We start from the raw sequence: 27,632 nt of genomic DNA, 5'->3' as shown, positions 1-27,632 counted from the left end.
AAGAATATTGCTGGGAAAAGAATAGATTAGTTTTGGCAAAATAATTATGAAGACAGTCTCTCAAATATGGTTTTACAGCCATTAGAGTAACAAAAGCCTGTTGAGATAAGTATTCTTGAATTTTAGGAATTCTGCATTCTATATTAGGGAATGAAGTCTAACCAAAATTTTCATAAAGGCAAATCTCTTCAGAGCTTTAAATATATAATTAATCCTGATAGCAAGAGGATAAACAAAAACATAGTTCAATTTTTTAAAAAGTAGTTTATTCTTGCTATGGATACTCAATGCTTACTAACTAACACTCATTCACTGGGTAAATATCCACTGAGGACCTTCAATATGCTAGAAATTATGGGTGCTTTGGACACATCTGTAAACAAATCCCTGCCCTCAAAGAGGTTATATTCTGATAAAGGGAGACAAACACTAAAAAATGAACATAATAAGTAACTAAATTATATGCTACATTAAAAGGTAGTAAATGTTATGAGATGAAGAAACAGCATAAGGGGATTAGAAGTCTCAGGACAAGGCTGAGGAGAAACAGGCACTGGTTATACCTTTAATCAAGGTAGCCAGAGTAGACCTCATTGAGAAGATGCTCCTCCAAGGAAAGACTTGAAGGAGGTGAAGGAGTTAGTCATAGGAGGATCTTGCTCAGAGAAATGACATAATCTAACTTAACTCTTGTTTGTTTTTTGTGACTTAAACTTTTAAAGCAGCATTCTGGTTGCTATGTTGTGAACAGAGTGTAGACTAGAAGCAGGGAAACCGTCTTTAAGGCTATTACATTAATTCAGGAAGAGATAAAGGCAGCTCAGTCCAAATGGCAGTAGTAGAAGTGGGGAGAAGTGGTCCTATCTTTAACATGTATCCAAATATGAACAAAAGGATTTAGAAAAGGCAGCTGAGTTTAGAATTCCAAAGAGAGACGTGTACTGCAAATATAATTTTGGGAGTCATTAGCATATGATGGTATTTAAAAGACTGAGACTTGATAAGATCATCAAGTGAGTGAGTGGAGAGAAAAGGGAGGGGAGGGGAAGGAAGAGGGGAGCAGGGGAGAGGTGAGCAGGGGAGAGGTGAGGCGGGGAGGGGAGGAGAGGGGAGAAAGAGAGGAAAGAGGAGAGGAGAGAAATAAGGATAGAGGCCTGGGGCACTTCCAGATTAAGAGATCAGAAATAGAATCTACAAAGGAGAATGAAAAGGTGTAATCAGCAAAGAGGAAAAGCAAGAGAGGGTAGTGCCCTGGAAGCAAAGTAAATAAAACAAACCAAGGAGGAAGGAGAATTTAATTGTGTCAAAATCTGCTGTAAGGTAAAGTAAGCTGAGTGTTGAGAATTAACCGTTGGATGCAGCAACAGGAAGAGCGCTGGTGCCATTAACAAGGGCAGTTGGGGTGGAACATGGGAAGAATATCCGATTGAAGCAGGGTAAAGAGAATGGGAGCAAAAGAATTGGAGATGGCAAGTACAGAAAACTCTTTTAAGGAATTCTACTACAAAAGGTAGCAGAGAAATGGCGAAGAAGATAGCAGCAGAAATACTAGAGAAGAGATTTTTTTAAATGAGAGAAATAACAGCATGCCTATATGTGGATGGGATGATTTAGTAGACAGGGAGAAATTGATGATGTAGGAGAGAAATGAAAGAACTGCTAGATTGAGGATCTTGAGCAGGTGAGAGGGGATAGGAGATCATACACAAATGGAGGGAATAAATTTAGGGAAACGGATAGTTCATCTATAGTAGAGTACTAAGTAGGAGGCAGTAGATGGTAGTAGTTAGGTAGATGTGATAGTAAAAGTCTACGGAAGTTTTCCTCTGATGGCTTCAATTTTCCCAATGAACTAGGAGATAAAGTGAGAAGGAGGCTTGGTGGGGAGGTGTTAGGAGGTTTGAGGTAACAAAAAAAGGCATGAAACCTTTTTCTGGGAATGGGAAAGTAAATGGAATCGCGGTATTTCTCAAGCCATGTTAAGCCACACAGGTGCTGACACGGCACAGGCAGTCATTTGGGTTCAACTAGGGTTTGAGGTTTGGCTAAGCAAGTAAAATGAAGTGACAGAAGGATAAAGGAATTGAGGTTTGATTATAATGGGAATAATTATAACGTTTGATTATGGAATTTAAGCTGGCTAAAGTGAAAGAAAGAACATTAAGGGGGTGAGGCACAGTAAAAAGGTTACAGGATCAAGTGACTGGAGGTTACACAGAAGTAGAGAAATTGTTGGACTTGGGATACTAGAGAGAAAAATCAGAGCTAATGGTTAGAAAATAAGATGCATGAAACTGAGATTATGAGGGTTAAAGTTATGGGTAATGACAAGATCTGGGGTATGACCCTGGCTGAGGTAGGGTGAAAGGCAAAATCATTAAAGGAGAGTTTCTTGAATTTCCAAGCCAATAAGATCAGCATAAATGAAGAGAGGCTATAAATAAACTTCAGATTCCTTACAATTTTACAATGAGATAAAATTATACACTTATTATTAGGGATTAATGACTAAATGATAGTCCAACATGAAGGTAACTACCAAAAATTTTGCAACAAAAAAGAGAAAACATAAAAACCATTTAAATAAAACTTGATTAGGCAAGGCTCTTTTGTCATAAGACGAATTCTCATCTTATGATGGCTTTCTCAAAAGTTTATATATTTATATATACATATATAGAAGTAAGTTTAGGTCATTATTATGTCCCATTTTATGAACTACTTGAAAAAAGGCAAATAATCATTCCAATATATGTAGACCTTTGTTCTAAATCTAGGCTGTTATAATCTATCAAATACATTACATAAAGGAAAACTCTAGAATTATGCTAAATGTGGCATACAAATCTTATAGAAATTAAGAGACATTTTATTTATTTATTTATTTATTATTTTTTTTAATTTTTATTTATTTATTTTTCCCCCCAAAGCCCCAGTAGATAGTTGTATGTCATAGTTGCACAGCCTTCTAGTTGCTGTATGTGGGACACAGCCTCAGCATGGCCGGAGAAGCGGTGTGTCAGTGCGCACCCGGGATCGAACCCGGGCCGCCAGCAGTGGAGCGCGCGCACTTAACCGCTAAGCCACGGGGCCGGCCCTAAGAGACGTTTTAAAAGTAGAACTCTCAGGAAAATGGTGTCTTTAGCTCTTTAATAAGAAAATTTCTTATAATTCACAAATCAGATTCATTCTACTGAAGAACTGTATTTACAGTATATAAATAATGCTAAGTACTACCTCTATTACAATGAGATACGACCAAGAATGAAGACAAGGATAAATAACCTGAGTTCTTTTCCTAAGCATGGAAATATATGCAGGGAAAAAAAAGCCTTCTCTTGCAATTGCTCTGTTACTCAGGTTACTCTGCAGTATCCCATGTAAATACATCTGCACATCACTCTCTCAGGGAGTTCACAAAAAGTAAAAGTTGTTTAATTAGAGGAACATCTAGATGGATCTTTAAGTTACTGAAATTCATGTTTAATTTACTATTTAAATTATAAGTCTACAAAATATATTTTTGATCTGTGAGAAATTACGTTAAAAGTTACTTTAAAATGAGTAATGCTTAAAGTTCATCAGAAGCTTCTGAAAGTAAAATTTCTGTAACTAAATGAATAGATACAAGAGTAGTTGTGATGTTTTTGATCCATGTTCAAATACCTCATGTAACAAACCCAAATGGTGAAAAAAAAGTTCTATGATAGTTCAGGCTAAGGCTTAAACACAGACCCTAGAACACGTTTATTAATTCTTCCTCTTATCCTAAGTAATAGAATAAAATGCCAAAGAAAAGTTGGCTGTGATTCCATAACAATGGTGTTTTCCTCCTTTCCAATAGCAAAAAATACGTTTGAAATGGTCTGATCAAAATACAATGTGATGTGATTTCTTGGCCTCAGTCTCACTGTTGTTTTTTCCAGCGTGTTTAAACTCTGAGTTATTTTTATATTTTACCTATGGAAAGGTAAGAACTATTTGTTCCTTAAGTATATTTTTGGGAGTAATAAAGATGGATGTTTTAAATAAAATATAGCTGGATCTTATACTAGCTGGCCTCTCCCCCTTGTTGTCTGGGATAATCATTAACCATCATTAAATATATCATATTTTTCTAATCCTGGTGCACCTTACATAGAGTTTTCCGTATGAAACACAGCTCTATTACCAAGCAAAGCTAATCACTGTTCTTGATGTTTTTTGGAGGGGGGCTCATATTTTAAATCAATGGTGATATGTCCATTCTACACACCAGTCACATAGGTCTCTTTTAATTCTATAGAAAATCAATCTAACCATTTTTCTTTTTTTTTTTTTTTTTTAAAGATTTTATTTATTCATTTTTTTCCCCCCAAAGCCCCAGTAGATAGTTGTATGTCATAGGTTCGCATCCTTCTAGTTGCTGTACGTGGGACTCGGCCTCGGGTTGGACGGAGAAGTGGTGCCTTGGGGCGTGCCCGGGATCCGAACCCGGGCCGCCAGCATCAGAGCGCGCGCACTTAACCGCTAAGCCACGGAGCCGGCCCAATCTAACCATTTTTCACATGGTGGAGTACCAGACACAAAAGTAATTTATGTGACTGGTCATTCTGGACCCATCTTTGAATTCAGCAGATTTTCTTGAGCAGAATGCACAAACCAGTTTGTAATAGCAAGCATATTTAATAGAAACATGAAACAGTGTTTACTGATAGAAATGTACAATGTGTTGCTTACTACTAACTCAAATACATTTTAAAATTAAGAATAAGTTAAAACAATTGGACGTTTCTCATTTGTTCATAAACTGAAAACCAAATCTGTAGATGCACATCTCCAGTTTACCTTACTGCTGATGATTGAGCGTACTTCATCATCTGGCGACGTGGGAGTCCCAGATATATCTGGATTACTATTACTAAGGCTCCGAGAACGATTTAAATTAAGGCTTGCAGGTCTCACAGCAGATCTAGCCATTGTGGCATAATGCACTGATCCTCCCAAACCCCCAGGACCTAGAGTTGCATACAAAATAAAACATAATTAAACAAAGAAAATTAGTCAGGAAGGGATCTGAAAAAAATCTTTGCCACTTTACAAAATTCCACAAAGATCATCAATTGCTTTTATTTCTAAATGAAAAACACTATAAACAAGAAAGAAAAACACCCAAGACCTAATGATAGCTACACAAAGATATTCTATTTTACAGTAGTTGACAAAACCATATGAATTGTAAATAAATTACAAATCATTGGTAAATTGATAAATTTGATACATCATTACCTCTTCAATGTTTCTATGATTATATATGACATGTACAATAAAAAACAAAAGTAACAGGAAACACACACATTACCTTCACTCAGATACGGGTGAATCTAGGACCCCAAATGCCCCAGCTGATGTCTCTTCCTTTCCCCACCCTCCTGCTCTGCCCCTTGATACACAGTCACTAGAGGGAGAGCCAATTGACTGTCAGCGTCTCCTAAATGAGACTATGGTTTATTTCTCTATCTTCATCAGTAACAATTTGAACTATAACAAAATGGCATCTTTAGGATATACATACATATATGTATACTCAAGATAACTCTCCTAAGAGCCCAGGCTATATAAAAAAGCAAAGAAGCACTTTTTGTCTAAAATCAAGCCTGATACCATCATTCAACCGTGTTCTATGAACATAAAAATACCCAGCAATTGTATCCATAATTTACCTCCATTTTTCTTATTTAAAGAAATATTTGAGTGTCATATTTGCAAACAACGCATACCTGTCAAATAATTAATTTATACAGTCTTTCAGGTCAGCATGTAAAAAACATGTTTTGCAAAATCTGTGGAATTCTAACAGCGTACTGAATGAAAGAGTAAATTGAGGAACATTATATATAGTCCACAAGCACTTACATACTCAGAGCCTCAAGTACCATAACTTTAAAAATCAAGATACGAAATTACAAACCAGAATAGGAGTCAATTACTTCTCTTTTTGCACTTAAGCAAAGAAATAAAATGAGCTAAAACTTAGCATCAGATTACTATTATGCCTAGTTCTCATAATGAATGTCATAATTATTTGTCACCATTATTAATACAATAGCTGGAGAAAGGCACTTACCATTATTACTAGTCATGAATGATGACTCATACAGACAAATATGTGAGCAGGTTGAAAGGTATGCACAACATAATCATCAACTAAGTGAACAACTAAAGAGTACTCAAACTAAGACACCCCATCCCCACCACCACTACCACCACAACCACTAATGTCACACAAAAAGAAAGTCACTACTTTGGACTCTAATATTCAGAAAGGTTATATTATTTTATTGACCATGAAGAGATCAGAACTTTTCTAGAGAATAATCTTTTATATTATTGCAGGTTTCACAGGGTTATCAGGGAACTACTGAGCCACCATATTTCTTCTTTAATAGCACTCTGAATGAAAGATATAACATTTGACTTATCTTGTCTTAACAGAGAATGATAAAATGCTTCCAGAGATGGAAGAAATTATTTTCAAGGTTCATTTCCAAGAATTAACTCAACCAAGATCTCTCTAATTCAAATTAAAGGAAGCTGCATAAATAACGATACTTCAAAATGTAATCTATTTATCCTTTTAACTCCAGCATCTAGCACAGTCCACGGCATTGAGCAGGCATTCAATAAATGTTTAGCGTTGAATGAATACATCACACTTGGACTACAAGATTATTTCAATCCTGCCATGAACACGTAATCTACGCAAGATAATTTCATAGTAAAAAGAATAAAATACCTGGTGATGGTGAATTAGGGTAAGTATTTGGTAGGCGAAAAACATAATAGATATATGATGCAAGAAGGCTGTTCCTGCCATGCTGGTCATGATTTCCTTCCAAGTTTTTGTGAAGCCGATTTATAATTGATGCCATGGCTTCAAAAGATGCTTGACCTAGATTAACTTTTAAGAAGGAGAAAAACATTTTTGCATTAACTTTTTTAGACATAGTGCTCCTCTCCTATGTAAATTCCAAAAATGATCAAGGTTTTATCATCTCTATATGCATTAAGTATAGTGATTATACACACTAAGTGTAAAAGACAATATTTGATGTTGATTTTAACGGTATCTTGTACTGGCTGAATCAAAAATACTTTTCTAGGCAAAATGAGGAAAAACTCATTTTACTAATTTAACATGAAAATTGTATGGGTTTGCTTCATCAAAAAACAAAAACATTGAACCAGCCACAGTGGCCTAGTGGTTAAGTTCGGCACGCTCCACTTCAGCGGCCTGGGTTCGATTCCTGGGTGCAGACCTACACCACTTGTCTGTCAGTGGCCATGCTGTGGCACTGGCTCACATACAAAAAAGGAAGATGGGCAGCGGATGTTAGCTCAGGACCAATCTTCCTCGGCAAAAAAAAAGAAAATCCCCCAACAGGTACCCATTATTTTGTAAAACAATACAAAGCACATGATAAGAAAAAAGAAATCTATCTTGTATATCACCTTTAAGAAGTAACTTCTCATTTTAAAGATGACTCTGAAAACCTAAATAGCATATAATGAGCGTGTTATTTTTATTTTAAAAAATCAAAAACATTAACATTGAAAGTGGATTATTAAAAATATCAACTTAAGGGACTGGCCCAGTGGCCTAAAGGTTAAGTTCGGCACACTCCACTTTGGCGGCCTGGGTTCAGTTCCCAGGCAAGGACTTACACCACTTGTCAGTGGCCATGCTGCGGCAGTGACCCACATACAAAAAATAGAGGAAGATTGACAACAGATGTTAGCTCAGGGTGAATCTTGCTCAGAAAAAAAAAAAAAAAAAAAATCAACTTAAGATAATAAGAAAAGAGAATAGTGAATAAGCAACTTGATTGAAATGAGTAAATTTGTAAAAGAATTAGAAGGAAAAAAGCTAGGAAAACAGGTTAAGACTGTATAGCATTTTAAATGCCAGGCCTAGCAATACCTAGCCAGTCGTTCAAGTCAGTATATAACAAGAATTTTGCAAAAACTGGGAAATTTTGGTAGCACACTGAATAAATGGGTAAACCAAACAGCCATTTTGAGCAATAGAGCCTCAGAGTCTATGATTTATTTAATCAAGACAGGAAATTATGAACAGTTAATGAGGCCAATTATGTTTTCCTAAAAGTGGAATAATCAGATCAAGTGGTCATTTAGGAAGATTAATCTATATATACTGAACTAGAAGAGAAAGAGACTGCAGACAGAGAAACCTCAGTGGGTTTTAGCAATCCTACCTGTGTTCCTGGTTAATTCCTTTTCCTTTTCCTCATAGTAGCTATTCCAAATCATCAGAATCCTTCTCAAAACTCAAGTCCACCTTACTCCCTTCTATAATCTTGCCTTCTATCTTACAGAAGAAATTTATAAAGCATGAAAGTCTTCAAGTTTTTACTACAAATCTCTCTGAATCTGAAACCATTTTTATCTCCTTTTCAAAGGAAGCAGTGCTCCTCTCCTATTAAGAAGGACCTATCCACCTTCACTCTTGTCTGCAGGCTTGCTTCATTCATTAGACACTCTTGTACCCCTAAATCTTATATTTTTCTCCCTCCTCCACCTAGTTTCTCAAAGCATATAAACATGCTCAAATCTCCCCATTCTTTACACCCTAATCAACACTGCTTCCTCCTTTTCTCACTAAATTTCTTTAAAAACTAGTATATGCTCTGTGTGTTTCTTTCATCATCTCCTGTTTACTACTTAATTCTCTGTAATCTGGTTTCTACTCTAATTATTTGCCTAAAACTACTGTTAATTTCACCAGTGGACACTTCTCAAGGATAGTAGATAAGAGTGGGCCTCCAGAGTCAGTTGCTAAGGATCACTGGAATCCTTAGGCAAAATTTTTAAGCATTACATTCATCACTTGACTCATTCATGAAATGGTGTTAATAATGATACCTATACATGGAGCTGTTGTGAGGATTTCATATGTCAATATCAATAAAGCACACAGCACTACTCCTGGTACATAGTAGGTGCCACGCAAGTGTTATTATTTTACTTATACTGTGTGCAACAATGAACAATGCTAACTTTTTTTCTTAAAACCTTCTCCTATGACTTCTGTAACAGAACTCTCTACAATATCTCTTTAATACCTCTTAAACCACCCTCTCTTCTCCGACCTACCACCACTTGTCTTTTATCAGGGCCTCATCATTTTTTGTATGCAATTCCACAAGATTTCTAATTTGTCTCCCTGCCTCCAGATTTTCCCAATGTCAACCCATCTCAACACAGCACAGTCATCTTTATAAAAGTCAAACTGGGTCACATTACTTCCCTAATTAAGACCAGACCCTTCAAAGGTTATTGATTCCTAGCAGAATAATGGTCCCAATTCCCAAAGCATCATGAAAGACACTGCTTCATCTCCCCCGCCACCAATATCATCTCTAATCACCAACTCTCCAATTTATAACCAATTACTTACAATTCCCCCAAAATTCCCAGGTTCATTTATCTGTCTATGTGCTATATACATGCTGTTTCATCTCCCTGGACTAGTTATTTACGTGTCAGACTCCTACTCATCTTTAAATCTCGACCCAAGAATTACCTCTACTTACAAGTCTCCCCTAAAGAAAATCCCAAGGAGTAGAATACTCCTCTCCTTTGTGCCATGACTTACCACAAAATTTCTATAACTGGTTAGCTGAAATTTCTTACAAGCTCAACTACTTTGCCGGATTTGGGTGGAAGCTGTTACCAAAAATGGAGAAATAAATCTTGGAAAAGGGGTGGGAAACAAGAATGCCTCTCCTTCCAGAACAACACAGAAGAAAAAGAGAATATAGAGATTTTGAGTTAATGAAGGAAAGAAGAACTATATTAAATAGAGGATAGCAGATGAATGAAAATGTACACTAGGTCAATTATACATCATGTAAAACGCAACATGATTTATCTGTTTGCCTGTTTACCTAACTAGTCTGTGAGATCCTTAAAATCAGGAACCATGCCTTGGACAGTGCCTATCAGTGTCTGGTACATAGTAAGTGCTTAATAAATATTTGGTGAGTGAATTAATTAATTTGTTTCCATAATTTGAGGAGAAGTCTATATAGCGCATGTTATAAAAACAAACAAAACAAAGTTATCATTTTCTAGTGTTAGAAACAAATAACAACCCACTCCAAAAATCAAACACAGTCCTTATAGATAGCAAATAGGAAATTATGGTTCTATTTCTACAAAAGTTAGAAATGTCAAATTATGAATTTCATGATTCCCCAAACACAAGTAAATTACCTATCTGGCCAGCAATGATAGGAGGTCTAACAACTAAAAGTATCAATTTATCAAGTAGAAGATGAAGAAATCGGACGACTGGTTCCAACTGAGATGAATTCAATGCTGAAATACTGCTCTTCAATTCATTTTCTAAGTTATTTTCCATGATTCGCATGTCTCCAATTCGGACTGGGAACATGTGTTCATCCAGAGCATTGACCAGAGCAAAAAACTTGTCAAGATAAGGATCCTGAAACAAAGAATGAACAAAAGCACTAAACAATTATAACTTCGTAAATTGTCCGAAGTATGGACCACTAATATGATCTCGCATAATAACTGACAATACAAAAAACTACGTAAGTATATACAAACATTGTTTCCAATTAAACGCTACAGCTATTCTCATTTATTATTGTAAAATAGCCATTTAAAATACTATTGATTACTCAAGAAATCTATGGATACTAATTAAGGATTTTTTTTTCCAGTGAGTCTGCCTTAGAATCTGTTTTAGAGCTCGATACTGTGGCAGGTTTGTTAGTAACCCACCTGTGTGCCTCCTGTTAATTTATTACCTCTCAGCTCCACCCAGACCCTTCATCTCAGCCACATTTTGTAATAGCGGAGCTGGACTCTTCAAACTACATTTCTCCTTCATCAACTGGCATGTGGGTGGGCTCTGACAACAGAGGGTATGGGAAGAAGTTTGCTAGGCTTGAGGAGTTAGAAAGGACTTTTCTTCTTCCTGTTTGTTTTCTCGTTGGCAGCTAGCAGACATGAATGCTGTGGTTCAGAGGCGGGGGACACGGGAAGCAGCGTTCACCACAGCAATGGTGGCTCTCGGAGTCCCACAGCAGGTGTCCTCCACCAAGTTTCCTCAGGACCACAGCATGGCAGGCAACGTGCTCCTGTATCAGTGACATTCTCTCTTCAGAGGTCTGTTTCTCAGCCTTCGGGATTCTCCTCTAGGTTCCTAAGTTCCTTCCTTATCACTTTCTGCAACTGCTATCTCTATTACTATCACAGAATTCTCTTTTACCTGGTTTAGTAGTGAATCACTTCCAACCTAGTTAACAATTACGTAAATATAAATTTTTTCCATTCAAATTACTGGCAGTTGCTGTCTCCTGACTAAATCCTGACTGCTATTATTTAACCTCCTTCTACATTAACAGAAATCACAGTCTTATTTAAAGCAGTCCCAGGATAGACACTTGTTCTCTCAGCCCCCTTTATACCTAGAGACGACCATGTGCTATAGTTCTGACGAATGAGATGTGAGCAAAAGTCTGGCAGAACTCTGGGAAGACTTCTACTTAGATAATAATGAAAATAAACTTTAAGAAAAGGTAGTAATGATGAACAGCTTGACATTTATAATTCTAATACTGTTCTAACTTGATATTATGTATTTAAATGAATAAAAAATAACTCTATGGAGTTCTAACTATATATCCAGTATATTTCAAGGAGCTACAAGCAAAATATAAAACATCACAAGAAACATTTATTGTCTTCAACTGATCCTTTTAAAAAGCTTATAATATATGACAAAATTTTTTTACATAGTTGCAAAATTTATAAACTTTTGAGTATTAGTCATCAGGACTATGAATGCCAGGGTGCTACACAGTACACAGTTCCACTTTATTCTTCTTCCCCTACATTCTAAAGATTCCAAATCATCTATGCAACATATTTTACCCAAAATCCTCCTTGTCACATAAAGACAACTCCTTAAAAACAAAGGTGGGAGTAAAAGATAATATACCACCAATTCTAAAAAGAGAAAACAATGATTATAGGAATGAAAAAAAAGCATGAAAAATAATGTATATAATGTGATACTGAGACTACTTCTACTAAGGGAAAGAATATGTTTCAACAGTGTACTATAATGTCACTCTTTTCACTATCAGAGGAAAAAGGACGATAGGCAACATAGCACATATCCTGTAACATCAGAAACTAAAAACTCCACTGGAGCCATTCTTTTACTGGGATCTACCCATGTACGGCGAAATAAAACTCATATACTACCTTTTTTTGTAATTTTTTTTTTTACTACCTTGTTATTATTTTTATTATACTTAAACATAATATAAATATGCTCTGTCTTCTTATTTTCCCCTACCTCACTGTGCAGAAGAGTTAACAGAGCAGGCTTAAGACTGCTATCGTCTGAAACGCCTGCTTAGAAGGTTGACCCTTGGCTGGCATAGGTGAACTTAGATTTCAGGAGGGTTTCCACTGATAGGGGATGGCTCACTTCGCCTAAACCGTTTGTGCAAACAATATGATTTACACAGAACACCCACTTTCCTTCTGGGAGTCTGGAATTTTGGTATGTGTTAGGCAAAGGGTGTCTACGTGACAAGCCTCCAGTAAAAACCCTGGGAACCGAGTCTATGAGTTCCTGGTAGACAACATTTCACACGTGCCATTTCAGCTCACCCTGTGTGACTCCACTCAGAAAGGACTCTTGGAAGCTTGTGCCTTCTTTCCTTGGACTTGACCTCATTTCCTATAGCTGACTTTGCTTTGTATCTTTCCCTAAAATAAATCATGACTGTGTGTATAACTATATGCTGAGTCTTGTGAGTTCTGCTAGAGAATCACTGAACTTGAGGGTGGCCTTGGGAACCCGTGTACACCACCCCTTCCCTTTGCAAGGCCTTGGAGAACCACTGCATTCCATTTTCAACACTGGCCTCTTCTCACTCTATATTTTTTCCCTGGAAAATCACATACACCAGTATGGTTCCAGCTATCATATTTATTCTGTCACTTCCAATCCCAAACTCCAAGCTAATTACAACAGCCTACAGGACATCTTCCTCTGTGGTGCACAGCTACCTCATACTCAACAGTAAACTCATTATAGCTCCATAACTGTTCTCCCTTAGCATGCCCCCAAATTTACTTCTCCCATGTTTCCTAGTTATGTGAGAAATCACCATCTTTCTGGACTCTAAACTCTGGCATTCAAGGTCCTTCACAGTCTGTTACCAACCTGATCCTCTGTCTTCTTCTATCACGATTTCCCATGCACCTTAAATTGCATTTGCACCAGATTACTTGCCGGTCTTTAGACTACGGTCACTTTGTACTTGCTTCTTACCATCTGAGCTACCCACCCTCTCTTGCTCTGTACAGTAAACGCCTACTTATCAGTGCAAAATCTCAGTTCCCAGTAGAACAGACAACTCTCTCCTCTGTACTTGAAAAGATTTAGCTCATACATTTAACATAGTACTAATTTTATTGTACTGTAATTATTTTTACATTTTGTCCTATTACAATGGAAGGTCCTTGAAGGGAAGGCTCTTTTCTGGACAGGTAACAACACCCCAGACCTCATGGAGCTTACAGTCTAATGGGGGAAAGAACCAACAAACAAGTGCACACGTTATGTATGTATACAACACACACACATAGAGAAAGTGCAAGTGCGAGAGAGCGCAAGCAAGAGCGAGAAGCAGTAATAAACGCAGGGTAAGATGACAGAGAGAGGGGCTCAGAGTGAAGGGGAAATCCTAACAGAGAGAAGTCTACGGGCTGTCAGGAGGACAAGCATTCCAGCTAGAGAAAGAGTAACTATAAAGGCTTTGAGGAGAGCTTGGCATATTCCAGAAATACAGTGAAGAATATGCAGTAAATGATCCCTAAGAACTCTTTCCATTTGAAATAGCTGAGTCTATGAGAAATAAAATGAGTTGGATGATGGTTTTTCAGCTCTAATTATTTTGCTATGTACCAGAACTGTAGGGAAAAAGAATCACTTAATTGTTCAAAATGAAGGCACTGACATTTTAAAAAGCAAAATGTTTGCTTTTGTTGACATTAAATGACATTTTGCTGATTCCTTTAAAAATAACTTCTAAATCTATACCTTTTAAAATAACATACAGTCCTGTAAGTCTTACAGCAGATAACAAAACTTATTTAAGTACTAGACTATATACTCAATTCACTCAAGTAAAATTTGATCATAAAAATGATTAAAATCACTTACTTGCGTATGGATAGATGAAACGGCAACAACTTCAACATTAAAAACACCTTTGTGATTATCTACCCATTTCATGCCAGGCAGAGGAACCTATAAGATATTAAATATAATGATCACAGATGCTGACGCAGAATATGAATTATGAAAACAAACAAAATTACAATATATCAACGAGAAAAAATACTGTGGACATTTTTATGTACTGTAAATAAACGTAAAACTTATATTTTGTTCTTATTACAAAATCAATGTTTCCTACAAGAGAAATTTATATAAGGCTCAAGGAGCAAAAAACAGAAAATATACACTCAAAATTCCATCTTCCCAGACATATATCCCTTTATATCACTCCAAATCTTCCTCTATGCACATATATTTTTATATAACCCTTACATATGTGGTATCAAATATATTATTTTGAAACCTGTTTTTCACATATTACATTGTGAATCTCTTTTCATGTCAATAAATTCACATCTACAATGTCATTTTAATGGTTTATAATATTCTATTTCCTTTATTTTAAACCCTCCTATTATGTTTTTTTTTTTTTTTGTTTGTTTATTGCAGTAACATTGGTTTATAACATTGTAAAAATTTCAGGTGTACATCATTGTACTTCTATTTCTGCATAGATTACATCATGTTCACCACCCAAATACTAATTACAACCCATCACCACACACATGTACCAAATTATCCCTTTCACCCTCCTCCCTCCTCCCTTCCCCTCTGGTAACCACCAATCCAATCTCTGTCCCTATGTGTTTGTTTATTGTTGTTATTATCTACTACTTAATTAAGGAAATCATACGGTATTTGACCTTCTCCCTCTGATTATTTCACTTTGCATTATACTCTCAATGTCCATCCACGATGTCACAAATGGCTGGATTTCATCATTTCTTATGGCTGAGTAGTATTCCATTGTGTACATATACCACAGCTTCTTTATCCATTCGTCCCTTGATGGGCACTTAGGTTGCTTCCAAGTCTTGGCTATTGTGAATAACGCTGCAATGAACACAGGGGTGCATGTACCTGTACAAATTGGTGTTTTCAAGTTCTTTGGGTAAATACCCAGCAGTGGGATGGCTGGATCATATGGTAGTTCTATCCTTGATTTTTGAGGAATCTCCATACTGTTTTCCATAGTGGCTGCACCAGTTTGCACTCCCACCAGCAGTGTATGAGAGTTCCCTTCTCTCCACATCCTCTCCAACACATGTTGTTTCCTGTCTTGTTAATTATAGCCATTCTGACGGGCGTCAGGTGATATCTCATTATAGTTTTGATTTGCAATTCCCTGATAGTTAATGATTTTGAACATCTTTTCATGTGTCTGTTGGCCATCTGTATATCTTCTTTGGAGAAATGTCTGTTCAGGTCTTTTGCCCATTTTTTAATTGGGTTGGTAGTTTTTTTGTTGGTAAGATGCATGAGTTCTTTATATATTTTGGAGATTAAGCCCTTATCAGAAGTATGGTTTGCAAATATCTTCTCCCAATTGTTAGGTTGTCTTTTTGTTTTGTTGATGGTTTCCTTTGCTGTGCAGAAGCTTTTTAGTTTGATGTAGTCCCATTTGTTTATTTTTTCTATTGTTTCTCTTGCCGGGTCAGACGTGGTGTTTGAGAAGATGTTGCTAAGACTGATGTCGAAGAGCGTACTGCCTATGTTTTCTTCTAGAAGTTTCATTTCCTTTATTTTAAACCCTCCTATTATGTTTTAATTGGGCTTCAAAATATTCACAAGCAAACTAAGCCTGTTGTTTTAAGGATTAGAAAACATTTTTTTCTGATGTAAATTTCTGGGAATGTTAATTAAAATTATATCATAAAGAAGGGGCTGCCCGGTGGTGCAGTGCTTAAGTGCACGCGCTCTGCTTCGGCAGCCCAGGGTTCGCCAGTTTGGATCCCAGGCACAGACCAACACACTGCTTGTCACGCCATGCTGTGGCGGCGTCCCATATAAAGTAGAGGAGGACAGGCACGGATGTTAGCTCAGGGCCAGTCATCCTGAGCAAAAAGAGGAGGATTGGCATTGGATGTTAGCTCAGGGCTGGTCTTCCTCACACACACAAAAAATTATGTCATAAAAAATTATTTTTAAAGGAGAGAACAACAGTTCTCTCTATTCCTCCTGCTAAGTACAGCTAAAAACCCTGACCATGATACATAAAATAAACATAGAGACTCTGAAAGGTGGAGAGAAGAATGCAGACAGGCTAGGGACCTCAGGATGCAAGGAACTGTGAGGCAGTGTTTCCTGGGTTTTATTTTGGCCTCATATATTCCGGACCAGGTGCTAGAGAAGCTGGCAACCCAGAAACGCCAAAAAGAGCAGACAAAAAAAAGCTCTCAGAAGAGCCTGCTCTCTCTCCTGCCAAAGGCAATAAATGCCCTACTCTGGCCCAACACAAAGAAACAAATGGCAGCCCTACCCCACCTCCACAGCCTGAGTGGGGAACCTAGGTGCCCTCCCTTAGCTGGCTGTAATGAGGTGCCCCCCCCACCCCCATACAACATAAGGAGGTATCAGAGAAGACGAGACAGGAGCTGATCCCAGCCCAGTGGTAACAAGTATGCCCACCAACTGTGGTGTCAGTGGAGGTCAAACGGGGAAAATAAGGGAGGCGTCAGTAGAGGCCTAGTGGGGAGCCTGAAACCCCACCTCCACCCAATAATAAGCACCCTCCATTACAACTCCCTGTTAAAATGTGACACTATGTAGGTAAGAAATGCAGTATCTCTACTGAGGTAAATAATACAGGTTTTGAAACATTATGAAAAAAAAAAAGCTGATGGAATAAATTGAAACTACTCAAAGCAAAAAACAATACTAGCTCTTTCAACCCAAAACATTTGTTTTCAGCTTGAAAAAAAGAGGATACACAACGAAAATGTGCACACACACACACTTCTTTAAAAACAGAGGTTCTCAAAGTCCAACCTGAGGATCAGCACTTGTTAGAAACGAGCCCCAGCCCAGACTGACCGCAGCAGAGCCTGGGTAGGCTCAACAACTGGTGCTACAACAGGCTCTCCGTGCCTGCGCCGCACGCAGAAAGAAGGGCCGCTGTCCTAAAACAGCCTAAGGAGCAGTGCAGCAATAAGGATGGCCTCACAGCAGCAACACTTTTCCTGTGCCTGGCACCATTCCAAATGCTCTACATACTAGTCTGTCATTCACTCGTCAATACAACCCCATTGTAGGTATTAATTATTGTTCTCAATTTACAGATGAGTGTCTTAGTCAGCTTGGGTTGCCATAACAAAATATGACACAGTAGGTGGCTTAAACAATAGAAATGTATTTTCTCACAGTCTGGAGACCAGAAGTCCACAATCAAGGTGCAACGTGGTCAGTTTGAGAGACAGAGAAAGAGAGAGAGAGAGGGAGAGAGAGAGCTCTCTGGTGTCTCTTCTTATAAGGGCACTAATCCCATCATGAGGCCCCACCCTCACGACCTCATCTAAACGTAATTACCTCCCAAATGTCTCATCTCCAACTACAATCACAACTGGAGTTAGGACATCAACATATGAATTTTGGGGGGACACAATTCAGTCCAGAGCACAGAGATTAAGAAACTGACCCGAGGTCAGGGAACTAATAAGTGGTGGAGACAGGGGTGAAACTCTGGAAATTATGCTATACTGCCTTTCAAAAGTACATAAGATTTAAAAAAATAAACAAACAACAACAACAAAAAAAACCTTTCACAGTCCCACACCCCTTTGAGAGCAAACTTTGCTAAATTTGGTGTATATTTTCCAAACTATTTCCCACACAATTACAGATGAATATCTGCATACTGAGTTTGGTTGTTACTATATTGTTTGTTTGTTTTTATATTTTTATTATAAACGTCTTATTGGGATATTTAACTCTATATCACTCCTCTTAACTACTGCACCACTGTATGAACATACAAAAATTTAATTAAAGATTATACCCTTGGTGGATATCCAGGTAATTTCCATTTTTTATTTTTTGCTAATACCAATAATCCTGCAATTTTTTCTATTTAATTCATTCAACAACTATTTACTGAAGTCTCTACATAGCTTTCTAGGTACCGGGGATTCATGGTAAACATAAGCTTTGCTCTCAGGCAAATGTTCTCTCAACCATCTCTTGTACAGAAAAAGAAGTAAATAAATAAGATAATTTCAGATAATAAGACAGGTAGCTAGGTAGACATGAGTGGGAGATCATAATGGAAAACTTTGCTGCAACAGTGGAACATCTTAATGGCATCCAGACAAGAGCGGGAATCACAACTGGAAACCTCGCTACATCAAAGAAGCGCCTTGCTGGCATCCCACAAGATACAGATGGCACCAGAGTCTGAGACCTTCAACCACAACAGTAAAAGTAACGAGTGCACAAACAACACATACAACGCCTTCTGCTCTACACCTCTAGAGGACATTGACCTTTCTTTAATTTACATACAAATTCCATATGCATTAGCCCCCCTTCCCTGGGGGATGACTGCCATGACAGTTCCAGAGACTCTCCTAAAAGGTCAAGAATTCCCCCTCCAGACGTGTGGGTGGAGGAAAAACCATTATTGGCGGATAACCAGATAATGCTAATTTGCTTCTAAAAAGCCCAAATAAAAATAAAACTAACCCAAGACTCGGGGCAGATGTGTTCTCTGGCACTGCCCGCTCCTCACGTGAAATGTATCTGACCTTTCCTCTAATAAATCTTTGCTTGCTTGCTCTTGCCGTTGTGTGTCTGAATTCCTCTCTTAACGCTGACCAGGAACCTGGGCGATCGGACTTTTCAGTCTGGTTACAGTAAGTGTTAAGTAAATAAAATTAGATTTAAAATGATGGACAGTATCAGTCCTGTCGAGGAGGGAAGGATTGAAAATTCACGGAGTGTGGAAAGACCTCTCTGAGGAGGTGCTATTTCATATACAATTCAGGTAATGAAAAGAATCCAGCTATGTGAAGATCAGGAAGAGCAAACGGAAAATTCAAAGGCCTAGTGGCAGGAAAAAATTTGGAAGAAGCTGTTAAGTACAGAGATAAGGGTTGTGGTGATGGAAGAAGATGATGCTGGAGAGGTAGAAGAGCTCAGATCATTCAGAGATTTGTAGGTCATGGGAAAAAAATCTGGATTATATTTTAAGTACAATGAAATGCCAGAGGAATATTTTACTTTGATCATAGAGAAAAACTAAATCTTGGTAAAATAATGCTGAATGAAAAAAGAAAGTCAAAGAGGATTATATAAAGCATAATAACCTTTTTGTTAAATTCATAAAATAAGCAAAGTAAACAATGTATTCTTTAGGCATACATACACCCCAATTAAAAAATAGTTTTAAGAGACTAGTTTTCAAAACAATGTGAATGTACTTAATGCCACAGAACTGTACACTTAAAAATGATTAAAATGATAAATTTTATATATATATTTTACCACTTTTATTTATTTATTTTTTTTTTTGCTGAGGAAGATTTGCCCTGAGCTGACATCTGTTGCCAATCTTCCCCTATTTTGTATATGAGCCGCGCTTACAGCATGACTGCTGATAGACAAACAGTATAGGTCCATGCCCAGGAACTGAACCCGGGCCACTGAAGCAGAGTGCACAGAACTTAACCACTAGGCCACCAGGGCTGGCCCCCAACAATTGCTATTAAAAGGCTAGTTTTTTTATAGTTAGAGAGAAGAAAAGTGTGGAATAGGGGAGGAGCATGTAAGTGCTGTAAGTTAGTGTCAGTGTTCTACTTCTCAGATTAGGTGGTGGATTCATGAGTGTTTATTACATTATTAAATAAAATAATAAATTGAAAAGCATAATTATCCACACGTAGGTGTTACCTCTGTCAAGTTTAAAAACATCCTATATGCTGATCTTTGCATATCTATGCAAATATATCTGTAGGATAAATACTTAGAAATATAATTCATGAGATAAAGGGTATTTATATTTTTCATTGTGACATATTCTAGGCAAAAACAATCAAACAAAACTATTTTAAGGTCCAGGGGATTATGATGAGTGCCCCAGGCTGAGTACCATAATCCTACTGAGAGAAAAATTGCCACGCTGGTCTATATGTCAATTTTTTATAAGTTTTATAAGCATGAATCTGCTTTCTGGAGCCCCATAAACACTGATCCTGAAAAGCTGATGACACTGAACTGGGGTAAATTCACCAGAATACCATTATTCTCTGGAGGCATACTGGTGGCCAAGGTTTTTTTCTCACCATAAGGTTCCAACAGTATTCTACAAGAATGAGTCCAATTTTGCAGATTTTATGTTTGAGATACCTGTGTAACATCCTGATAAAGACATCACCAGGCACTTTAATTTACCAGACAAATAAATGGCAAAAAATGGATGAACAGAGATGCAGATTTAGGATTCATCAACTAACAGTAGGAGTCAAGAGCATCTTGATTTTTGTGCAAGTTATACACTACACCACTTTGGAGTACTGTTCACATGAACTGCAGTCAGCAGTCCTATTTGAGAAGAGGGCTTACAGGCCCCGAGTAAAAGGAACACAAAAATTTAAGGGAGAAACAACTGAAAACCAAAAAGATGAGATGAAACAAAGCCACACAAGGGTTTACCTTCCTCTATACCCAGTTTTAAGAAGAAAATGATCCATTGATCATTGAAATCGAGTCAAATATCATAATGCAATAGTTTGCTAGTTACGGAAATTAGTTTATCAGTACCTAAGCATGTTTATATGGCAAACTTCACAATCTAAGGCCCAAAGAGCTTTTGAAGTTAACAGATATCAGAAGGTCTCTAACCTTCTGAACCAAAGTGAGCCCAACCTCAGCCCGGGAAGTAAATACAAAATTGCATTAAGCAATGACCTATAAAAGTTGAATCTTTAAATAATTATCTCTCATTTGTTTTAAATTAAGCACTAAAACTAATAATATATACTATTCTTTAAATATAATAATAAAGCTAAGAATATATACTGTTCTTTTAATATGGTAATTAAAATATACAAAAGCTTAAGCACTTAATCAGGTGGTCTATCTCACATGTCAATCAGCCACACTATACGTCTATAGTCAAGCCCAAATTATCACCATATTCTTTTTTTTTTTTTTTTTTGGGAGGGAGATCAGCCCTGAGCTAACATCCGTGCTAATCCTCCTCTTTTTGCCGAGGAAGACCGGCTCTGAGCTAACATCTATTGCCAATCCTCCTCCTTTTTTTTTTTTCCCCAAAGCCCCAGTAGATAGTTGTACGTCGTAGTTGCACATCCTTCTAGTTGCTGTATGTGGGACGCAGCCTCAGCATGGCCGGAGAAGCAGTTCGTCGGTGCGCGCCCTCGGGATCCGAACCCGGGCCGCCAGTAGCGGAGCACGCACACTTAACCGCTAAGCCACCGGGCCGGCCCGCTCACCATATTCTTTATATATGAGCATACACAGTGTAGCAGCTAGAAGAAAATCATCAGCCTCCCTTTAGAAAGCTGACACCGCATTTGCAAATCAATTAAGTAGGAACAAATGCATAACTTTTGAAAAATCATATTTTCTTTTAAAATATTTCTCTCTTAAATATATAATGCTACCCCTGACAGAAGACTAACTTATTTTACTGAAAAGATGTGTTCCCGGAAAACTGAAAAAAAGATTTGGCAGGGGGTGGGGGAGGGAGAGAGGAGTCATATTTCTTTCCTACTACCTTTATTCATTCATTTAATAAATATTTGACTCCTTACTATGAGCCAAACACTATTCTAAGTACTTGTAGATACAGCAATGCAAAAGAAAAAGTCCCTATCCTCATGGAGTTTATACTCCATAGACAATAAACAGATAAACAAAGATATATGAACTATCAAGTCAGTGATAAGTATTATGAGGATCAAGCAAAGTAACCAGAGACAACCTCTCTGAAGAGGTGGTATCTGAGTGGATATCTGAATGAAACGAAGAAGCTGGCCTTGTGATAGAGCATCGCTAGCAGAGGGAAGTGCAAAGGGCCTGAGATGGGAATGTGCTTTTCATGTCTGAGGAACAGCCAAGGCGGTGTGCTACGTGGCTAGAGCTGAGTGAGTGATAGAGAATGGTGAGAAAGGAGGTCAGAGCAGTACCCTTACACTGCTTCTTTTCTAAATAAAAACAATACATATTTGTTTGTGAATGCTTTTTGAATTCTACTGTGAAAATAAATGCCACCAGGAGAACATTCATAAGACGTATTTCAGATTAACGTTTAAAAATAGTATAGTCAAAGCATTAAGAGACTTTGGTAATAATCATGTAACAGTTCTCTCAAAAAGTGCTCTGGTTTTTGAACAGTGACTACTGATGCTTGAGAGATTTTTCCAATGTTTGTGTTTCTTTCAAGTCACATATGTCATCATCGAAACTGCTAATGTCTCTTGTACTGAATGTTTATTTTCACATATATGATCATCAATTACAAAAAGATTCTAAAAAATTAATTTAAATTTGTTTCTCCTCCAGCCTTTTAGTGAATTGTTGTCTAGTAAAAGAAAGAAATATTCATTTATTTAAAGAAGCTTCTCATGTTACAATATGAAAATTCTCCAAATTTATCTTTTCGAGTTTATATTTCATGTATATTTTGGTTTTAAAATGGATATACTTATATTTTTAAAAAGAGTATAAAGATTTCTAAGTATTCTATAGAGTTAATTTTAGTTATAGGAGAAAATAATACTATTACTTCATTATCTACATACTTAGAGTAGCAAGGTCTTGTCTGAGAAACACACCTTTGTAATGAAAACTCCCTTTCATTCAACCTGGAGAATTTCCACGTGAGAGATACTGACCTCAGGAGACAGTACGGAATAAGCCTGTGGTGGTTTTTCCAGCGAGACTGGTAGGCAAAACTGCCCAGTCTTTAATCGTCCATTCTGAAGCATTGGTATCCACTTTTAAATAAAAAGGAAACAATATTAATTTAAATATTTGTTACAAAAGTAATTACTTGGAAGATCTGTTTTAAGAAGTTGGTATGAGCCAAATTTGTCTCACATCATCAAACACCAAGGGGATTTAATTATGAAAGTAATCATAATAGGCCTTCATAATTTCTCTAAAGAAAAGTTTCCCCAACAATATTTTATTGAGGAGGATTCCAAAAACATTCTTATTACTAACTAATTATGCAATACTTAAATCTACAGGAGATCCTTGCTATCCAAGGGAAAGTTTGTAGTAGAAAAAGGCCACAAAGGGAATCCATTTTAAACTGGAGTAATAGTGTCAATGTAAATAGGGAAAGAAAAATTTGATTAGCTAGGAATGTTGAAAACAAAACTAAAAAGTATGAACATAATAAATTTATTTTCCTACATTTAGCAAAAGTCATGTCACAAACTGCAAGAGACAAAAAAAATGAATCAAATGTTGATTTCCTCTTTTGGATGAAGGCATAGCACATTATGATGTCCTTCACCTTAGGTTTACCTTTGCAATTCAACCATAATGATTTTCAAAAATACTCAAGGATTTTAATTGCCTTTAATTAAAGCAAAAAGGGTTTCAATTGCCAAGGGTCTCTTTTAATCATTTTATAGTCAAACCATTCTCTTCTGAAAACCCCTTAAAACTATTATATTTATACTGTACACTTGAGTAAACACACAATAATCAGGAGCAACACCTAAGTGTTTACACGTTAATTAATTATATTAGCTAATTACATGAATGAGCATTTTCTTGTTATGACGACTTCCTAACAACGTAGGGAATCAGATGAGGAATACTAAAACAACAATGAACACCAACTAGCTCCTATATACTGTAATTATTTTTAAGATCAAAGAGCTAAGTATTTAACAAAAATATGCTTACTGTATATCCAACAGGAGTCTCAAGAGGAGTATTTTGTTTCTGCTGACAACTAACATGGTAAAAAGTAAACAGCAAGTGATGCTGGTCAGTTAAAGCAGCAGGGAGTTTAGCCTTGACTTCTTCATGAAAATCAGGAGACCTTCACGCAAAAAACAACACAAAACACATCAATAGTCAGCAATGTGTTCAAAATAAACCATCATTGCATTTGTAATTTGAGTAATTTTAAAATAATTTCAGGATTCATACTTAATTTTTCTTCTAGTCCAAAATATTTTTCTTTATTCCCCAAATCTAACTAACTATCTCCTACATCCAGAGGAGGGAGCTGCAGCTGTTTCTGAAATTTCTCATTCCACTTTTATTAATGTGCTGAGTAATCCTACTATTCAAAAATTCATTAATAATCACCACCTTGATGCTGAGATCTTCATTAGAGTAGAAACTATATAAAGGAGGAGACTAGGGCAAAGCTTTCTATATTTATAAACCAATTCTGATACACATTACATAGAAAAAATAATATAAGTTTTTCAAGTGTATATTTTAAAACTATACCACAGAAAAACATTTTTCTATTATAGGAATACAGCTCCATATTAAGACTAATTTGTATTATTCTTTTGTAAAAAAAAAAAACAAAAGTATTTTTAGTCAACTTAGTGTCAAGTTGGACTCCCTAAGCAATGTCTTATATTAATTATTCCATTGCTAAAGAAACAAATAATGTTACCAAAACATGGACTAGTTAGTGTACTGAGTGACAGCTCAAAAAAAAAAAGGAAAAAAGAAAAAAATCAGGGAACACCCACAAATTGCATCTGTTCTACAGTTGAGAAGTGCCCCCAGCCACTATAAGAATACAACAAATATCATATTTGATCAAACCAATGGCATTTTCATCTCAATATTCATTGAGAGTGGTCCCTAGGAGCATTTTTATCAGAAAGCATGGCTGCTATTTATAATGTAGACTTAAAAGGGGTAGAACCTTATCCCAACCTTCCATATTCAGTTAGTATCTCTCAGAGTTATATTCAGTGAAAATGATCCAAACCATATGGTTCCAACTACCTTTAAAGTGAAGGCTGTCTCACCAATTATCTTTTTTTTCAGATGCTAATAGATCAAATATCCTTCCATCTCAAACAAGCCTCAAAAATGCTAACAGGTGTAAATTTGATCACAGAAATATTAAGTGGAATGAGGCTTTTAATACTCACAAGAAAGACTGCTAATGCTTGCTGTTAGCCATGTGAGAATTAGACAACTCTGATGAGTAAATGATGCTATACATCTTACTACTGATCTCACTAACCACCACTGAATTACGAGAAAGTTGAATTTATTAGCAATGTTAGACGATACTGCCATTTTAATTCTACTAACGCTGAGAGCAACAAAAATAAAGACCTAGCCACAAACTGAGATACATTTAGAAATTACTATCAATATCTTTCCTAGTGTTGAGTATTTTAGTTCATTTCTTTCCTGAAATCATATTATGTAAAGGCTTTTATGGAAAATTAAACATACATAAGTTATTCATCAACAAGTATTTTTAACTGCCCACCAGTAGGCTAAGCATTGTATTACTTTTGTGGTGGTTTTAAAAATAAACACAAAAAAGTAGTTACTCTCAAAAAATATATAATTTAGTAGAAATAGAAATAAGACATACATATATCAATAGCTATGCTATAAAGCAGGAGTTGGCAAACTATGGCCCACAGGCCAAATCCAGTCTACTGCCTGGTTTTATATAGCCTACAAAACAAGAATGGTTCTTATATTTTTAAATTATCCAAAAAAATGAAAAGAATAATATTTTAAATATTGAAATAATATATGAAATTCAAATTTCAGTGTCCATAAATAAAATTTTATTGGAAGACAGCCATGCAACTTGATTTATGGTCTATGGCTGCTTTTGTACTACAAGAGCAGGGTTGAGTCGCTGCAACAGAGACCATATGGCTCACAAGGCCTATAATATATACTATTTGGCCCTTTGCAGAAAAAGTTTGCCAACTCCTGGTATAGAGCATATAAGGTTAAGTGCTTCAAGAACAGAGCTGAACAGATTACTTCAAGTTTTAGATCAGGGAATTGTATTTAGGAAGAGACATATAATATGGGCCTTAGAGAATGAGTAAGAGTTCAATAAATAGAGGGAATCAGTATTATAATAGAAAAAAAGATCCAAGAAAGGCCCAGAAACAGGACAGCACAGGGTATATTTGGTGATGAGGCAGAAATAAAATCATCAAGACGTAAAAGATGATTGGATACTAGAGAAAAGAAGAAGGAAAGGAAGGATGTCTTAAATTTTGAGTCAGAGTAACTGGAAAAATGGTGGTCTGGAAAAATGGTACTAAAGATAAAGAATCAGACAGAGATAGGGTTTGGAACAGGGTAAGGGATAAATACACAGAATTAAGAAGGCAGTAGGGCACTCAAATTAATATGCCCAACAGGCCACTGAAAATACATGTCGGTACCTCAGAAAGAAGGTTATGATTGAAAATAAAGAGCTGGGAACAATCCACATAAACATAAAAGTAGTAGCATTTTCATTGAAGGTAACTCAAAGAAATACATGTAAGATTATTTAGAGAGAGAAGATTATAGAAAGACAGGGTTAAGGGCAAAATCTTAGTGTCTTGTGTGCAATGTCTATACTTACAAAGAAAAATTAGAGTAATTACTACAGAAAAAAAAAGTGCTCAGAGATAGAAGGAAACTGAGAGAGGGCGGTAAAATGAAGATGAGAAAGAAGAAAGATTTAAGGAGGGCAAGGAAAAACCATGCTACACAAGAGTACTGAAGAAAGACTTTTGTTTTGTTTTGTTTTTTTAAGTACAGGAAACTTAAGCTTCTTCTTCACAGTAAGAGATGGAGCCCATGAATCAGGGGACTGATGATGCAGAGAAGGGATAACTGACGGAGTCACATTCTGGAAGAGGCTGGATAAGATGGGTGAGAGCAGAAGTGAAAAGATTCACATTGCACAGGGTTAAGCTACTACTATCTTTGAAACAGAAGGAAAGGAGATACTGAGGTGAAGAGCAGAGAAGCTGATGGATCCCTAGTTTGAGGGTCTCAATCAACTTAATAAAGTAGGGACAGTAAGAGTAAAGTTAACAGAAAAAGAGCAAGAAGAGAGGGGAGAAAGTCTTCAAATGGCCATTGCCAACTGAGAGAGGTAAACAGTGATGACAAAAGATCACGAAGAGTAGTGGGGCCAAAAGAAGATCAAATAAATTACTGTAGCCCCAGCATATGATAAAATAACATCAATAGCCCTGATTAGTACATTTTTGTGATTTTTCTCCAACAACATTCAATAATCAAAAAAAAAAAGAAAAGAAAGCAGAAGTTAAAGGTTATCCAAAGTTAACAATTTCCCAAAGAAGTAAAATGGAAAGGCACTAAGTCAAAGGATTACTGGATGTTGAGAATACCACCAATTTAACTGACTAATGGGTTCAAGCTTAGTAAAGAGTTAAGTAAAACTACAAAG

At 36.6% G+C, this 27,632-nt stretch overlaps 1 protein-coding gene across 7 annotated transcripts in view; it reads right to left on the bottom strand.

Moving 5' to 3' along the window:
* The window catches only part of DOCK7 (dedicator of cytokinesis 7), a 190,378-nt gene that overhangs the window by 73,675 nt on the left and 89,071 nt on the right, over positions 1–27,632 (bottom strand). For all 7 annotated transcript variants that reach the window (XM_087417095.1, XM_087417065.1, XM_087417088.1 and 4 more), the window contains exons 17-22: positions 24,110–24,248; positions 23,083–23,184; positions 14,276–14,362; positions 10,276–10,507; positions 6,776–6,940; positions 4,828–4,997 (exon numbers count right to left, since the gene is read on the bottom strand). In XM_087417095.1, coding sequence (XP_087273221.1) covers positions 4,828–4,997; positions 6,776–6,940; positions 10,276–10,507; positions 14,276–14,362; positions 23,083–23,184; positions 24,110–24,248 — 895 coding nt within the window. The remainder of the gene's footprint in view (positions 1–4,827; positions 4,998–6,775; positions 6,941–10,275; positions 10,508–14,275; positions 14,363–23,082; positions 23,185–24,109; positions 24,249–27,632) is intronic.

This window comes from Ceratotherium simum, chromosome 2 (genome assembly GCF_057802395.1).
Source record: "Ceratotherium simum simum isolate JZ-2026a chromosome 2, ASM5780239v1, whole genome shotgun sequence".
Classification (NCBI taxonomy): domain Eukaryota; kingdom Metazoa; phylum Chordata; class Mammalia; order Perissodactyla; family Rhinocerotidae; genus Ceratotherium; species Ceratotherium simum.
This window is presented reverse-complemented; position numbering and strand designations above follow the sequence as displayed.